This window comes from Anser anser (assembly GCF_964211835.1).
Source record: "Anser anser genome assembly, chromosome: 1".
Lineage (NCBI taxonomy): Eukaryota > Metazoa > Chordata > Aves > Anseriformes > Anatidae > Anser > Anser anser.
The window spans coordinates 75347177-75365860 of record NC_139720.1 but is presented as its reverse complement, the minus strand read 5'-3'; the positions used below and the strand labels follow the sequence as shown (position 1 = coordinate 75365860).

The following is an 18684-nucleotide window of genomic DNA, read 5'->3' as shown; positions in this document are numbered from 1 at the left end:
ACCTCTAAATTTTACAACTTTCTTCAAAAATGTCACAAAGCTCTATTTTCCACTATTAAAACAGTAGTAAAATGAAAATGCCATGCCAACTTAATGGAGATGGTTTGCAATCTGTGGCATTGTTGGGGTGTTTTTCTGGAAGACATCTCATACAGTTTCCCAGAAAACATCAAGTACTCTGTTGCAGTTTTATTTGCTTCCTCTTATTATGGGAATGCTGAGCATAAAATTCATCATACTTTGCATCTTGTTAAAGTCCTTGTCCAAAAGAGGGGGAAAAATATGAATCCAAGCCAAATTATGCAGGGGTATGGCCAGCTGGTTAAAAAGTACATAGATTTTTGAAGTGCAAACAGCCTCAAATTTATAACTATAATGCCTAAAACATTTAGTATGCACTTGAAGAATAGATAAGATATCAAGCCATTAATCACTGTCAGTAGGGTGGGACTTTTTTATTTTCTGTTTGTTTATTATTATGTTCTTCTCTAACAATAATTATCTCCTTATTGTTAAAAGTTGTTAAAAGTCATAAAGAGTGAGGATGACCTTATGAGAGTCACATTCCCTTCTTGAGGAGGAGATGGACTAACTGCTCTGGGAAAAAAAAAAAAAAAAGGCTCACAGATACACAAGCCTTTTCTAAGGAGGCAATGGAGTATATGAACTTCTGAATTTATCAGCTGTAGAAATATAGGTGTGTTTAGCAGTTACTGTTTTGTAAGTTTTAGTTAATGTTCTTCAAATATCATCCAGCATACAACAGGAAAATTAAAGAGTCACATCCAAAGATTCTGGTAGCTAGACACGGTCGTGTACCCAGTGCTGTAAACAGAGTTCCACTGACTCAGCTCACACTGTTAAATGGAACAAGGCAGCAGACTGAAAATCCAAACTTTCTGCAGTAGCTGCATGGTTATATTTTACATTTATTTTTGACAGTGAATGAACATCACATTCTTTATTCATTAATAAGAAATACAGTCTCTGGAGACTCCCCTTCCTTATATTTTTCTTAAATTCACCTTTCTCAGTTTTCCCATCTCTTCTCTTTCTTATGCACTTCCCTCCTTTCCCAAATTGACTCACTCCTAGTTCAGAGTCAAAAGAAAGTTTTTAATAGCTGGGCATTTTAATACTGAAACTTTGCCTCTGGGCATCAGATTTGATATACTCTTCTAAATGAGAGCAGAGAAAAGAATCTCCCCTTTGATTCATATCTGCACTTTGGTGCAGGTATTACTGCTTCAGTGTACACATACTTTACCAAAGGAAAGTTATCACTGAAGTACAGAGGATTAAAAATTACTTAAAAAACAAAACAAAAACAAATAAACAAAAAACCCACAACACCAAACTTAATGCTGAGATTTTGCATGCACTTGGTGTCATTTGCTGGCCAGATAAATACCTTTTATGGTGGTACATATAACAATCCAGAAGCAGGAACGAAGAGGAGATTGAATAAATAACATGGAATATTCTTCATTTAGGACCGTGCAGAGTTTTTGACTGTTTAATTGATAAGTCTTCCTATTGCATTAGTAGTTTATATAGCACTTTTTGCCATGAATTACTTTTGTGGGTCTAAAGCCTTTGGACAGCTACAGTCATTTATGGAAAAAAGTTTTCTATTAAACAGAACATGAATAGAAAACTTATTATATACATTTGTACATTATGTAAATTTATACCTGAGTATTATCTCTACTTGACATTTGCCATTCTAATCAGCACAATGGGAACTGATTTGGGACCATTCAAGCTCCATTCATACTTAATATAGCATTTTACCAGATTTAAAAAAAAAAAAAAGTTATCCTGCACCAGGCATCTTGAACTCTTGATTATAGTTTATTGTGGTTTCACGTTTTTCCTAACTGATATTTAAACAGATTGGCTACAAGTTCTTTGAACTGCAAGTGAGATACTCAAATAAAGATGGATACCTGCAGAGCACATAACATTTTAGAGTCTGTCTTTATTCAGTGACTGCCATGCCCGACAAGCTCAAGCAGAGAGATTTCCTGTTCACAAGCTGTTATGAATGTGAAACATGACATTTGACAGCATTTTCCCCACCACTTCTAAATCACAGCCATTTCCACCACAGTTCCCTCTTTTAATATAATGGGAAACGTTTGCTTCCACATCTAATCCTGCAAGTTCTTAGAGATCTAATGGGAGAATATTTTTGTGTGCCTTACTGCCACAACTGGTGTGCATACATCCTAACAATTACGGTTTCAGTAAATCACAGCAGGAGCTTATTCCTAGATCTTCAAATTGAAATATGCAACTAAAAACTTTGAGGAAGACGTTTAAAAGTGTTAAACTCCCTGATTCACACTGACACCACTCACTCACGTTTTTCCAACCCTTCTGCACATCTTCCTCATTTGCCAATTGTTTACCTCCAACCTTCCTTTGCATTTCATTCTTAAACTCCTGTCCATTGTCAAAAGGAAACAATCCCAAGCCTCAATTTTGAAACAAATTCTCTTATTACCCAAGAACCTTCATGTCGGAGAACAGAAGGTAGCTATTCCTCCTTGCTTATTTCATAGTATGCAGTAGATCACATTATAGTGTAAAATGGAAGACTTCTCAATACCATACAGCTCAAGCTTCATGCTTCGCTGGCAGATTAACACTACTTCAGCTTCATATTGAGACAGCTAAGGCCAAAAGAGGTTTGAGGAGCTATACTGTAGCGGTTTTCAACAGTCTTTAGGAGCTTTTTATATGTTCCAGCAGAGATACCAATCACTGTATAGCAAAGTCAAGTCTTCTGACAGCAGGGTTTCCTTTTCAAATGATTTTTTCCGTAGATGCTTTAGCAGTAGCTCTTGGGCTAGTGCAGACTCCTAGCTGAGATCTGTTCTGTCGCACTGGTTAACCACTCAAGAAATACAATGTACTTTACATCATGTAGAATTTTTAGAGTGTAGGGCTTCCTGTCATCCTGTATTATTTGATCAAACTCCCTATTTCATATGGGATGTGTATCAGACATGAAATTTACCAGGCTTACAAGAGAACTTCCATGTGTATATACCATACAACTAATCTATCTATAAGCAGAGCAACTCTTATTGCACGCACCATGAAGCTGCTGTGAGAGAGTCACTGCACACACTCAAATGACCTGTTCAGGGCTGCCCTTCATTTCAACATTAGTAGAAGTCCGATGGCTACTTCTAATGTGATACACAGGGGTCTCATTCGTGTCCTCTTACAATGCTGGACCTAATAGTTATGAAGCCCAACAGATTAACTCTGCATATTATTTTCTCACCTGTCCCAAATGCAGACAAATCCAAACATTTCCTCAACAGCATCCTTTATGGACAGAAGGCCTCCCAGCATTTTAGTTTGCAAAGAGCACTCTGTACAGGCTGCTACTCTAAGGCCTTCACAAGTGTGAAGACAGTAACTCTTTCCCTGTTAAAAAGTAGCTGACTGGAGGACAATTTAGATGATCAAAGCACAGATCCTTCTTTGTGTCAGTCATCATTTTTGCCACAAAAAGTTTTTCTAACGCAGAACTGTTTATCTGGACTAGGAAGGTCCACACGATAGTAAAACAGCTGTAACATAGGACACGCTGAAAACAAGAGCATGGCTCATTCATTAAACTAAATGAAACAGAAGTCCCACATACCTTGTGGTAATTTAAGACCCTAGAGTAATTTAGCAAGAGTAGTATATTAATACCTGCATGTTGACTAACTTCCAAATCAAATCATTTTATATTCCACTGTCCTTACAAGGAGATAGTACTGGGGATTTCCTATTTTCCTTCTATTTTCTATGGTACACACAGAGTGCAAGCCTGTTTAAAGACTATTTCAATGCTCTAGCCTAGATACAGATGCAAAATCTGTATATAATTTATGCTTTCAGAAGGGTTTTTTTTTTTTTTTTTGGCAAGTCCTTAAAGATGCTGAGTCCTGCAAGGAAACAAATTGAGTAAAATTTTCTGAGATGCCACTACAACCATAAGAATTGTCTTCTCTATGAGGTTATGTATTTGCTTCAAGAGGATCCTAGAGGACTAAATTGAACAGAAATTAAATAAAAGATTTATCACAGATTTTTTTGAAAAATCTGTGATACACAACGCTCAAACTCATTTTTATCTAGCACCCTTCAACTTTATGCACTTATAGAAGGTAATAATGTTACTAGGCTACAGATTTTGTTATTATCCAAGAGTTGAATACAATCAAGTCACTATTTCTTTCTGTGATGACCAGTTCAAGTTGTCACAGAACTGCGCCTCATAATCTCAACTTTCATCAAGTTAAATCTTATTAAATTTATGATAATATAAATAATACCCTAAATATGAGCACACAGCACTGTCTGAAACAGCTGTAGGAGCTATTGGAATCAGAAGTCAGTGGATTTGAGACTGTACAATCAAGAATTATTTCCAGGATGCCAGAACATTTGGAAATTTTTCTGCACAGCTCAGAATACTAGCGCACCCCCTGAGCTTTGTACTAACAATTCTATAGTCACAATATGCAAAGTGCCTGCCATGTAGCATTGCTTGGGTACAGACCAACCACTTTCCTTTTTTTTTTTTTTTTTTTTTCTTTATTTGGGAAGCATGGCCCTGGCCAGTAACAACAGGAAACCCTGGATGATGATGATGGTCAATGCAAAAGGATTTTATTTTCAAAAGAATATTAGAATATTACATTAATGTAATGTCTGACAGTTCTAAAATGTTATTAACAAAGGGAGTTCATCACTTATGTAGGCTGTCCTTTATGCCTAAAAAGCCAGAAGTAGATCTTATGAGCCAGAGCTCTATTTATAACCAGAGGCAAATAATAATAGCGAAAATTTGAAAACCTACAGTAAACAACCTTTATTTTTTTAACCTGTGGATGTGTAACAATCGTTCAGCAGAGACCCAGATATGCAGACAGTGACCACCAGCATGGAACCCATCAACTCTTTCCATCATTACCCTTTACAGGCTCATCGAAACATTCCCTAGACTCACTGGCCAGTAGAGAAATAAGCGAGAGCAGGGTCTCTCTGAAAAGGAACTAAAGAAGCTACACACTCCACTTTGCCTGGGACGCAGGGGTGAAGGTTAGGCAAGGTCAGGGCAGGCTGTACAAACACATATTTCACAGTGAGGAAAATCCAGGAAAAGTGGTAAGGACGAAATTTAAAGTTCAACTGTGAAAAACACCATTGTTGACCTGTGAATCATCAAATATTTTCAGTTATAAACTGTGCTTGCATCTGATGTTTGGACAAGAAAGAAAGATAGAGCAAACAGATGCAATAACTAGCTCTGCCAAGAAATTAAATATTTTTGCTCCATTGTTCAAATATCCGTACTAGAAAGTACCCAGGGCTTCCAGTGCTGTTAAGGCTATTCAGTTTAAAAAAGAATGAAACTACAGATAAGGAAATAGTAGCATGGACATTTACTGAAAATTGAAGTCAGTTTGTATTTGTAGCCTGTAAATTTTCCTTTTGTAGCTTTATATAATTATATTTGTTTGTTACTTTTGGGAGGTTGTTAGGTAAAAGAACCAAAGAATGACTACAACTTCTGTACAGTATTCAAACAGTACCATGCATTTGACTGACTACGTCACAGCAAATTAATTGTACTGCCTTCTTCCCCAGCAGCAGAGGTATAAAAGTGGGTAAGTTTATAAAAATATTGGTTGTGTCCTGTAAACTTATCCCAAATACTCTCATTTAGATTATTTATCATGGAAAGCCTTTTACAGCAATGCTCTTTTATTATGCACAGATAAGCAAAATTTAGCAATCTCTTGACTAAACACTTGATTAACAACCCAGTAAACAGCTGGTTTTTTTGTTTGTTTTGTTTGTTTGCTTTTCTTTTTTAAATTGGACAGCACATCCTATATAAAACTAGAGATTAGAGAAGTCACTTTTTGAAATGTTCTTGATGAATTCTCCATGCTCCTCTTTTCTCCTTCCCATCTTTCTAGATAATCCTTTTTAAAAGCTATATCTAGTGTATTTTCATAGCATTTCTAAGACACATAAACAAAAGTCCAGGAGAGAACACATTATAACATTCTTAGTTATTCATTGAAAACAGGGCACCAGGCCTAAATAGTTAACTCACCCATGAGTAATAGAGGACTTTACCCCCAGTAAAAGGCTCATAATTAAAGGGGTTTTAGGTGTTTATCAATGGCTCCTGGTTTAACAATGTAACCATTTAAAGTTAGATTAAACATCCAGATCAAACTTTTTAAAGGACCTATTTGTTTTCCACAACTGACTTAAGACTCTCCTTAATGAAGTCTCATTTTCAGAAAAGCAGGAAGGCCAGTCATTCTGAAGATATTATTTGCCAGGCTGAAAAATTAATAACTTGTTTTGTAGGGTTTGGCCATCATCGTGTAGAGACAGGTGGTGTGACACTTATAGTAAATAACTGTAGGCAGGAGGCTCACAAGAGGCAAGTGTATATGACTACCTGTTCCTATGCAATTCTTTTCCAGCACACAGAGCATGGCTAAACACCTATCTACTAACTGTGTTTTGAAGAACACTTGTTGAAGGAAACATACTCATTTTCCATTTCTATTCTGAAAATGAAATTAAACACAATGATTTGGATGAAATTTCTGGCTCTAGAAGTCTCCAAATCACTAGGTGCAGATAATGGTTACATCATTCTTCCATGTTCAATTTTTTATAGTCTACCCTAAGTGTCCGCTGTTGACTGTTGTCAGAGACTTCACATCAACCCAGACAGATCCTTAGTCTAACTCTGCTTGGCCATCTTACACACTCAAGATATTGAAACATAAATACATGTAGGTATGTAGCATGGGTAATTAACTGGAGTTATTTGAACCCACTGTAAAGAGTCCTGATTTTACTTTTTCTTCTAATGGATATAAATTAACAATCTTTGTATACTCTGTCAGCACAGAACACACAACTACACAGTAAGGAAAAATTATGACGAAAGCTTAAAAGATATTCTGAAGATCTGACAACTAAGCAAAGGAAACTGACATTCAGGAAGGTCTGTCCATCTCCATAGCTGGCAAAAGTGACTTTTGTTCGAAGATACTTAAATGCACATAAATGTCTAGCAGGCTTAGTGTAAACAGCTGAATTTGCATTTAGTTTAATGCAAGCAGACAACTCACAGTTACTGGAATTAAAAGCAATGAAACTTTTTAAAAAGGTATCATCACATGGTCTAGCAGCGCTTCCTGAGTAGGATGCAGCAAGAAAAAAAATGCGTTCTAAGAAAACACAATTTGAAAACAAAACAAAACAGCTTTTTGCTAAAATGAAGTGTGGTGGCTTTTTGTTTGCTTTTGTTTTCTGTGTTTTGTTTTTTTTTTTGGTGGGAGAGAGTGGGGGAGGGGTTGGTTATACCTGTACTGGACAGGTTGGATTGCATTTTAAATTAGAGAATAAATAAAGTAAATGGGAGACTGAATTTCATAATGATTGAATGAGAATACCGCAGCTTAAAAATCACCTGTCACAGTTAAATTTAAAGTACAATTAAGTACAGAATACTTTTCAATAATTTTTAAAATTAATATAACAGATTTTTTTTTTACTGCAATTTAGGCCTCATGAAGGAGTTCAATGTAAAGCCCATAATCAACTATGTGAACAAAAATGTTAAAGTGAATTATACAATGTATTATTAGAGACTGCAATTATATTCCTAGTACACCATCTAATTTGTGACTGACAAGCATTTAGTGAGGATAAGGAAATGCAGGAAGCTAATATTTATATTAATTCACATGTTAATTTTGTGATTTGTGACCCTAGAAAATTTTAAAAATAAATAAATAGAGGCAGCAACATGTTTTCAAATTACTACAGAAAAAGTAATCCCCACACGCACCATCCATACAATTTTACAGCCAACAGACGGAACAAAACCACATGGAGGATATATTTTTTAATTAAATGCAATACAAAGACAATAATGGTTACCCATACTCAGTCTAAACAATTATCAAAAGGGCCTCAGCTTTTAAAAATAAGTCATTTAAGAATGGCTTACTGTTTTAAGCATAGGCTGTTTCCAATTATAAAAAGAGCTTTTAATTAAGATTAGTAAAGTCTAATTCAAGCTACAATTTGGTTCCTTTAGTTAGCAAATGTCTATTAAAACTGAGCAATTAAGGCTAAATGGGTTGAAGCATTTAAAGCACTCCCCCCAGCATCAAATACTACAATAGAAAAGACCATGTCAGTGACTAATTCAGACCAGAAGACATGTATTTCCATTAGGTTTTATATTTCCTTGTTGATCATAAAGTTTGCTTAAGAATCCATTGGTAAACTAGATTTTCAGTGGAACTTAATTTTTTTATGTTTGTATACTATGTAACAAAATATAAACCACAAATTCTGCAACCTGACACATATAGTATAATATTTACTCCTGCAATGGCTTTTCTCCCTTAATTTTGTATAGTTCAGTAATAAAAATATGTACTAAGCTTCTCAGTAGCATATCTCCCCCTTTTAATAATTATTTTCATACCTGGCATAAGGGTTTTGAGCACATATGTTGTGTGTACTTCTGTCAGGTAAAGAAGAATACCAAGATTTGTACTTATGTAAGTGCCTTTTAACGCTTTCCCTCCCCACCTCCCACTTCCCATTTTCACAAGTTCTTCAAAGACTGAAACTCTTCATGCTTAGAATCATCATTGAGATCAATTTATTCCATTAAGTTTAAGCAAAAACATCTGAGCAAGCTTGAGGCCTGTAGTTGTGAATGCATGGCAGGCACCCACATATCTCCCCAACCAGCTGTGGCAGCCCCCTCATGCAGCAAGACCAAACAGCAAACCTCTCATACATTACCTGGGGTCTCCCAGACTCCCCACAGGTACATGGACCCTGTCTTAAAAGTCAAATTGCATGGCCCAGACACTAGACTATCCTTTCCATTAAGCATGAGACCTACAGAATATAGTTGGTATTAACAGGATCATTTAGGTGGCTTCACAGTTACAAACACTAGGATTTTCTGCAATGAGTGGTGACTAAGAGAAACATGCTGGTCCTTTCAGAAAGGATCCCTCCAACCCTTATGTTCAGACTCATCCTAACTCAGACATTTTATCAGGTAATCCTATACAGGATAAGGATTGATGTAGTATTCCCATTGCAGAGCAGGCTACAGCAACTGCTTGTCACCTTCCTTACAGGTCACAAGACACTTGCCTTGAAAACTCTGAAAACATACTGCCATTGTCTAATCATAACATCAATATTAATGATAATGACTAAAAACTTTACATTTTTATGCAGTACAGGAATGTCTTCCAGTAAATCTGTTCTACTTGGATACAGACTAACACACAAATTTACAAGCTGGAGTTCCTCAGGATACTTAAATACATTATCTGACATAAAGAGAGAAAAAACTACAAAGTGTTATTTCTGCCTTAGCACTGCTTTTTCCTGACCTTTTTAAAATACTTTTAGCCTTATGTTTCATACCCTCCAAAGAACATTATGTCAGTAAGTTATTCTAGAAAATGGATGCAATTCCTGTTGCTATCCTGAATAGATTTTTGTGTGCTCCCTATTCAGAACAAATGCTAAAGCTTTTGCTTCATGAGACCATATGTGATACGATCAACTGATTTTCCTTATACAGTTCTCACATATCATTCAAGAAGAAGAATTATAAAAATATTTCAAAACAGAAACAGTGAAAGGATGCAAAGTGCTAGAGGCAAAAAGAACTCAATTTCTATTTAGGTTTAGAAGTGACTATTAACATAAAACTTAAGTGACAACACTTTGGATTTTATCCATACCACAAAAAAAAAAGTTGTTTTTCCTCATCAACTGGAATGGCTAATCATATTATAAACAAAAATTTGAGGGGGTTGTTTTTATTAAGCCCCTGAGAGAACTGTAACTGAGAAGTTCTTCCATTCTGAAGCCATAATCTCCTTAGACGTTAAACTGTTTGTATACAGAATGAGCTGCTTCCATCTTCACGTAATGAAACAGTTTATACCTAATGAAACAGACTACACCAAAACAAACCATTTTAGTCTTCAGGTTTTCATTTCAGGAAAATAGGCTGAGGTTGTCTATTCCTGCCTTATTCTCTGGCGTGCTCTTACAGGTCAAAACAGTTACAGGTCAGAGTAATTCTGGCAGCCCTTGCTCCCTCAGTCATTGCTTGCACTCCGAGTATGTCCACACACTTCAGTCTTAACAGATGTAAATTCACTGTGCAAGGAATTCAAGCTAAGCAAAGGCCACAGGGCTCCACTTGCACAAAGCCAAGCATGGCACAACAGGCTCTGCCCTCCAGTAGCTGAATAGTTCTCATTTAGCCTCCCTAATGAAGCAGTTTCATGACTTCCGACCAGTCTGAAGCACAGGCCAAGCAAGACTGCCTTTGCCCAGTGTGCCCAATTACCCTTGAAGAAATCCTTTAGCAGTCAGAAGTAGGAGCAGTCAGCTGTTCAGAGCACATGCCTTTCTGGTGCGTAATATACCGAGGCCATTATTAAGGATCGCGTGTAGCATACCACTGCACAAGCAACAACTGGGATGGTTTAAGAGAGACTGGTGTGAGGAAGGAGGACGTGGAAAGAAGCACTCTGATAATTTTTATCTTTAGACAAGTTGGAATGAATCAGAAAAACATACGTTTCTGAATAAACTCAGAATTTGGTGCTTCATAGCTAGAGGCACATCTCAAAATCGTGTTTTTTATGTAATCATCTTCCAAGAAAGTTTAGCAAATGGAGGAAAACTGCAAAAAGAATAAAGGCACAACTATGTTCAGTAAAAGACAAGAACATCACTAGAGTATAAAGTCAGATATCAAACTCCCGCATACGTGCTGATTAAAAAAAAAAAAAAATATGCACTACTCACACTCTTCATCCAGCAAAATAGATATGCACTTACTTCAAGCATATTATCACTGTAACAGGAAGACTATTTGCTTAAAAGCTTTCTATGTAGCTTCAGCTTCCAGATAATGAAAGCAGAACAAAAGCAATCCAGTAATTTTCTTCTGACAACAGCAAGAACTTGAATGCACAGCAGTTATGTCATGGAGTACTTTCAGAGATGATATGTCCAATGATATGTCCAACAAATATTTACTTCTGCAGTGGTTCCCATCCTCTGTTCTTTAAAGCACATTCTGCAGTAGACCCCTTTCCAGAACAACACCAAATCAGTATCATCAGTATCCATATTTTTTTTCAAGTAGAACGTTGATGTTCTTTGAGCATGATGCCTTATGAAACATGAGGACTGACAGTAGTTCATGCAGACTAAAGCATGGGAACCTCAGTACGCTGAGCTTAGCTCTCTCAACTTAAAATTGTTAATCTGTTAAAAAAATATTACAGGAATCAGAACTGGTCATTTAATCCATTTAATATATCAGGTTCTGTCATTAGTGGTTGTACTCTAAAACATCATCAATAGCTGTGAAATCACGATCTTGAATTTGATGTTATCTATGCGGCAGACAACACCAAACAAACTGCTCTTGTTTTAAGCACTTGGTTCAGGTCTAAAGCACCTGCTAAACAAAAGCCTTATATCAGCTCATTAAATGATCCAAAGACTTTCTTTTTTCTTTTCCTTCAACAGTGAAGGAAAAATTGTGATATTCTACAGCTCCAGAAAAAGTGCACTGCAGTAAGTAAAATAAGGTGATATCTTCAATTTAGTAAAGCACTTAAAGGGAATTAGTTTAAAGGGTAACATCTAGTTATGATTAAAGCACACACTAAAGTACTCTGATGAATTCAGGCACGTGAACAAAATAACTCTTCAAATCATAACATAAATGTATTCCTTCTGCTGAGCATCTTAAATGTGTACGAAAGCCTTGAAATTTCAAGGTAGGCTGTCAAAATCTTCAGTTTCTTATGTGCCAAGTATTTATATATGGGCTACAATTTTTCATGAAAGTTATTTGCTTCAAACCAGGTCTTCTTTCAACTGAAATTTATATACCAAAATAACAAAACCAAACCCCCAGAGGTGCTCCCCCCCTCAACCCCAAATTGATTATATGGAAAAGTCACTGCTTTAGTGCATTTAAAAAAAATCTCCCCCAATTACTTGAACAAATTTTGTGCTCTCATATTTTTGAACAACCTCCTGAAAGAAAGCAGGGAGCATTCATTAGATTTCTGGGAACAGAAAAAGCTGACAAAGATACAGAGCTAAAAACTCACCAAACAAAAAATAACAATTTAAAAATAATTTAATAATAATCATGATCAAATAAATTCACAAGCTAAATTACCTGCTGAAATTTAGATAGAAACTTTCAAAAATGTCTCTCTCTGTCAGTGTTTTTGCAGCCTTAGGCTGTAGTGTCAGAATACAATGACTCCAGGAACCAACCCAGATTAGGAAACCTACTCACCTTTTCCGCCATTTCTTTCAGTCACTATACCACAGTTTATTGCCTTTTCAGTGTAGAGCTGCTTACGGGGCCATGCTGTAATCCTTTGTTTTTTCTTCCTTTTTTTTGGGGGGGGGGGGGGTGGTGGTGGTGGTGGTATTTCAGTGATATTCTTCACAGTATAGCCTTGCATCAGTTGATGCTGTGTGAAAAAGCATGATCAAGCAAACAGGAACTCCCTAAATCAGTGCATTGAGAAGATTGAGAGTATTATTCCTTTTCCCAACCAACTGTACATGTAACTATCTGCTCTATTTTCCTCCATCCCAGGGCTAGCTGAAGCTAGGCAAGACTTTCCCTCTTGTTATGGCTCCCATTAATCCTGGTCTAGAACAGGGTTGGGTTAGTTCCACTAGTATAAAAGCTGTATCCATCATCCGTAATTACAATTACTGCCTCTGTCCTAATAGTATTAGAGAGGATACTACCTGGCTCAAATGCAGAGGAGACAAAAGCCACACTAGCAGAGCTTATTTGGGCAAGGATTAGAGAAAAAGCAGAAGGTCACATTTCCCAATTCTTCTTCTGTCATTTGACCAAAGGCTCCCTAACCACCTGATGCATCAGTGTATGCATGCATTTTGATACTGTGTTGGACACACATGCTTACAGCCCCCCCCAATCAAATGAAAGCTGACAAACGGTGGCAAACCATTTGCACCGATGTCTTTCCAGTCAGCCGTCTGAGGAAAGAGCCATGAATCTGCGGGGGTGTGAACAACAGGGAAAGGGCTGAAGGACAGGTGAACTCTGAGATGGCAGTGAAGCCCAGAAAAGAAACAGAGAAAAGGAGAAAAAAGAAGAAAAAGGTAAAGAAAACTGCAAGTTGATGGGAACTAGTTTGATCTGAAGATAGAACTCAAGAGAGAGGACTCATAAGGGGTCCACAGCCAGCAGCTACCAGCTCTCCGTTCCCAGGAGTCTTGCAATAGGACACTGGCTCTCAGAATAATACTGCTCTAACTGGAATAAGCAACTGAGATAAAGGACGAGGCAGGGAAAACAGAACAATAGTTTTTTAAAAGGCAAAAATGCACTAGGGATGGACAAAAGATAGAGAAATGAGATTTGCAGGGAAGTGACAAGGTTAAGGGACAGCTAAATAACAGAATAAACAGGACAACAGAGACAAAGGCTGCAAGGGAAGAGGACTACATCACAAATAAAGGTGCAGGTAGGAGAACAAGTCAAAGTAAAGAGAAATACAGAAATTGAAGAAAACTGGGCAGTGTATGGCAGACGTTTAAAGAATGAAGACAAAAGAAGGACAGACTCACAGACTCTTACATACTGAGCTTAGTACAATCTATTTATGCTCCTTCATTTTATTATAATTTTTCTGGCAGATAACTTATACTGTATATTTGGGGAAAGGAGAAGTTCCTGTTAAATACCAAGTTTACATCACCATCGGAGGCCACCCTGGGTTCTGCAGCTCAGCAACTGCTGAGACTGATGAAATTTTATATATATTTATAAGTTCCCAGAGAACCCATAGACCATCCAGCAGACAGGGAGCTTATCAACTATTTAGAGAAGTGTCCTTGGAAAAAAACATTTTTTCCAAATCAAGAATTACATGTAATGCTTCTGAAGAATGAGACCATATTTCTATCTGCATGGTATTTGTTTATGCAAAATGCAGTGAAATTTGTATCCAAGAAGTATTTCTAAAAAAAAAAAAAAAAAGAGAGAGAGAGAGGAAGAAAAAAAAAGAAAAAAGAAGTAAACGTTCTTTTCCAAAGTGAAGATGGAAGATTTCCAAACTGGACCACCAGGGGAGCTGTTCACCGAAGTAGCATTATGGGCTCCCAGAAAGTAGCTCTGAAAGGTAGGACAGGGTAGGGCGTAAAGGTGAGAGGAGAAAATAAGAGCATGCGACTCATGGGGACTGATGGCACACTGAGCAGTTAAACAGGTCGTGTCATCACAACTAAGGGTTTTATTGGATAAACTGCTGAACTAAATCAGAAAACCAAATCAATCTGAAAGAAAAAAAAAACTAAGGCTCAACCCTGGCCAAAACAAGACCCCTAATTAAAGGAAAAGAGTGGAAGAGAAAGGAAAAGTTACCATTAGCTGTTAATTCACTTAGGCTGTAATAAAATTCTGTTTTATTAAAGAATGTTCTCAAGAGTATTTTCTTGCTTGCTACTCCTTCTCCGTCCCCTAAGCAACTCCACTCCATGGAGTAGTTCAGAAAACTGGCAAGCTGAGAATTAAGCATTAAATAGTACAAGATAGGGGAGGAGGGGATGAAGAAGCACAGATAGAGAAGTCCTCAGAACTGAGTTGTGGGAGATGCCTTTATCAGCCTAAACTGATGCATCAAGTTAGCCAGTCAAATGAATATGATTTACAGAGAAGAAAAAAAATGAGTTACTAGCTCGAATCAAAGAAGATGGTTTATATTCTTCCTCCCCCACTTTTTGACAACGTGTAGTGCTTCAATCTAGAAGCTGCTTTCGATGAAGTCAGCACAATGGCTCACCCAGAGTAAACTTATTATCTGTGTGATTAGAACTGGGAAGATCTGATGCTGAAATAAAGATCACCACAAAACTTGGAGGTGGCGGTTCTCTTCCTCCGGGCTTGGATGGGCTGCAGCAAGCCAACAGGCAACAAAACAGGCATTGCAGGCTGGTAGCAAGAGATCTCACCCAGGCAACACAGCCATTATGGGAGGGCGATGTGAAGTTCCACAAATGACATTAATGTTATTTTTAATGCATTGTAGCTGGAAAACTAGAGAGCAATGCAGATTCAGTACCTAATGTTCACTATAGACCTCAAGAATACTGTACAACCAGTTCAAAAGTAATTAAATCTGTGTCAAAGTCTCAATCACTAAACAGATCAGGTCATGAAATGGTTATAGAGAAAACAACAAATTAGAATAAGGATATGAACCAATGATGAAACAATATTTAGGAATAACATGCACATTTCATCTTCCTGCAGCTTTTCAGAATAGGTAAAGGGTGTAGATACATGTGCTCAAAAAATTGTTTGTTCCTCTGACAGGTACATAGCAGGATATTATTGATGGATATTATTGGTGGATTTGACCAAACCAACTTCGCAAAGCACCTTCTTATAGGCAAGAACAGTAAGACTATGGATGCAGTAATAATATTCGACCTGAAATGCATCAATATATCCAAGATCCTAGAAGATGACCTTTCCCTGAGGAAATAAATTCACCTTTCACTGCATTTAAAAGTATTATCAGTCAGGAAGAAGTCACTTAAGCTGCCCTGTTCAGTGGCAACACTGTTATTCAGCAGAGCGATACAGACAGCTCAAGCTTGAGCCCACTTGAGTAGTGTGATCACTGAGATGCTTATGTTTCAAAAATCCAAGGACAAGAAACAGTGGTTATTTACTCGCACATGACTTCACTGATAAGGAAGATCCACTTAAAAAAAGACTTGCTTAGAGTGGACTGATAGGACAACATGGGTCACTTAAAAGAAATGGGCATGACCGTTCCATTTACAGAACATCCAGAATCCCTGCACATACTTATCTCTGCAGATAGGAGGAAACTTCAGTCCAAATTACTTGACCAAGAGCTGGGAAATGAGAACCTTGAATTGTCTTGTGCTACTTCCAGAGTCAGAGGGGCTCTGTGGCAATATTTGTAATCGTCTTTGAAGAGCATGAGAAAAATATGACAGATATTTGAAAGACTAAAGTAACATTACAATCCAATGAGTGAGACCAGCTTCTTAAGAAAGATGAAATTGGTGAACAAGATTAAAATAGTAAGAATAACACTAAGTCAACCTTGGAGAAACAGTCATTATTGTTCAAATAAGAGCAATAAGGAGATAAATTTTATGTACGTATTTCCAATTGCTAAGATTTGTTTACAATTTTTAAAAAACAGATCTAACATACAGAAAGAAACATACAGAAGAAAGTTGGCCTTAGACCCACAAAATTACTGAAGATGGTGAAGAGTGGTTTATATATACCATTTCTGATTCATTGTACATGCAATGAGCTGTTCATTTTAAACTTTACTGTATTGCTGTAAACACCACGAGTAGTTTAAATTTTGGGTTAGGAACATTACTGCACCTGCAGCATGAAGATAGAATTGTGTGTGACATTCCCAAGAATCTCAAACATTCGCTGAATTAAGAAAATCACTGCCCTGTGGTTTCTACTTTATTAGGATTCCTAGATCCAAAAAGGGCCTTTAGTTAACAGTTTAGAGACAATCTTTACAGTACTGCCTGCTCTTCTGTCTGCAACAACAGACTGTATCAAAGACAAAGCCAGACACCACAGAACATCAATGGAAATAACACAAAACCTAGGTATATAAATATAAGTATTTTTCCAGACACTGCACTATTTCCGTTCATTGTACACAGACAAATGTTAGGAACTATGGAAGTAATTGCAATGAACAGTGTATCAGCCCTGCATGAGGAGGAGCCTTGCTAGATCGCTCAGCTCCACATTTTCCAGAAGACTCCTTCAGCAAAGCAGCCCTTAGATGGACACAGGAATTCAGAACGGACAATTAATTACCAAATGGATGCATGCAGAATATATTGCGCTGTGGGGCATACACCTGTGAATGATGCAGGAATAGTTTCTTTTATTTTGAGACTGTATCATGCTTAAATCCAGCAAGGTCCTATCATTGGGATAATCAAAAGTAACAGCCCCCTTTGCAGATTACCATGACCATCTGCCTGTTTACCTGGAATGATTAGTTACATTAGGAAAGGGACTACAAGTATGTCAGCACACAGCAAACTTACGTAAAACTGCACAGGCCTACCCAACTAGCAACTATGCAGTATGCTGCTGATAGCGCTAATTTCCAACACAAGCAAAAAGCTGAAAATCAGCCTCTAAAGGCAGACTCTGCCAAGATGCTTGTCATGGTACATGTACATTGACCTCAGCGAGAGGGCAACATAAAGAATGTTGCTGATGTTGTTACATTCATAATGTAATAAACTTCATAATTCATGCGTTCATAATGTAATAAACTTCACAAAGGAAAAAGGCTACAGCTAAAAGATTCCATACAGTGAGTGAGCATTTCTCTTCTGTGCAGAGTTCAAGAAGCACGGCAACTGTGTGAGACCAAGTATAAGAAGAACTGAAGAGTACTTACACAAATGCTACAAAAGACAGTAGAAAGAATGTAACAAGAGGGAAATCTTACTCAGGAAGGTAAAGGTCAGAGCAGAGTTTTGCAACCCAGAAGCAACAGATCCCAGTAAACGTATCTTCAGGAAAAAATAAATAAATAAAATCACATCCCCCCAGTCACGTCCTCTATATAGAAAGAGGGTCCAACATATAAGGTATCATCTAAAAGAAAAAGAAACTACAGCTAGAGCAACCCATTGACATCACAACCACACTGATAAACAGTATGCTGAGAGGAAAAAAGTTTGAAATCGAGAATAAACATGAGACTAACTGGATATAAAAGGGGCACAGATAATCATCAACCACAAATCATAGAGTTTTTTAACCACTAATGGTATGAGGGTTTGGTATAGCCTTGTCTGAGTAGCAGGGGCAAACAACCAGTTTTCAGAGCTAAATCCCTTCATAAACTGATCAACAATAGAGCTAACTCTGACAGCAAACATGTAACACTGGCATTAGGGACATGGGAGGCCCTCTTAAGGCCTAAGGAACTCCCAGACTTGGAATCTGTTTGAACTCTCTGGATTTTTCTGTTGTTTTGTTGTAATTTTCCAGTAACAACTTCAGTGAGATACCAACCTAAGTGGAGACCAAAAGTTAAAGTAGAGAAGATAAGGTCACTGCATTTGAGATATTGACTAAAGTCATGACACAGAAAATGTCCAAGGTAATAGCACGTATACCACCATCATGGAAACAAAAATCAATTTCAGTGAATAGACTTTATATGTTGAATAGAAATGGGCAATTGAAAGCTAATATTTTTTTTTTCCAAGATTGCCTGGACTGGACACACTATTCTGTCCCATGGAAACCCCAGCAAGAGAATTTGTGGTCAATGGATATTGATGTTATATATGACACAGGGAAGTATTATCATGGCAATAGTAACCACATGGCTTGACAAAAGCATAGCAGATAGCGTTTCGCAAAAAAAAGTAAACTGAAATCTATGGAGGGAAGCAAGAAACAGGACACATGAGTGTAGTGGGTTTACGTGGCAAGGTTTTGGTAGCAGG

General features: G+C 37.3%; 1 protein-coding gene across 15 annotated transcripts in view; it reads right to left on the bottom strand.

Moving 5' to 3' along the window:
* SCUBE1 (signal peptide, CUB domain and EGF like domain containing 1) overlaps window positions 1-18684 on the bottom strand; it is a 243929-nt gene that overhangs the window by 189216 nt on the left and 36029 nt on the right. For 2 of the 15 annotated variants that reach the window (XM_083820003.1, XM_083820015.1), the window contains one exon: window positions 8549-11385. The exons of 11 other annotated variants lie outside the window; for them this stretch is intronic. In XM_083820003.1, coding sequence (XP_083676129.1) covers window positions 8549-8669 — 121 coding nt within the window. In that variant the 5' untranslated portion in view covers window positions 8670-11385. Of the gene's footprint in view, window positions 1-8548; window positions 11386-12439; window positions 12576-18684 lie in introns of those variants that run through there. 2 more of the 15 variants (XM_083820004.1, XM_083820016.1) reach the window with 2 other exon arrangements.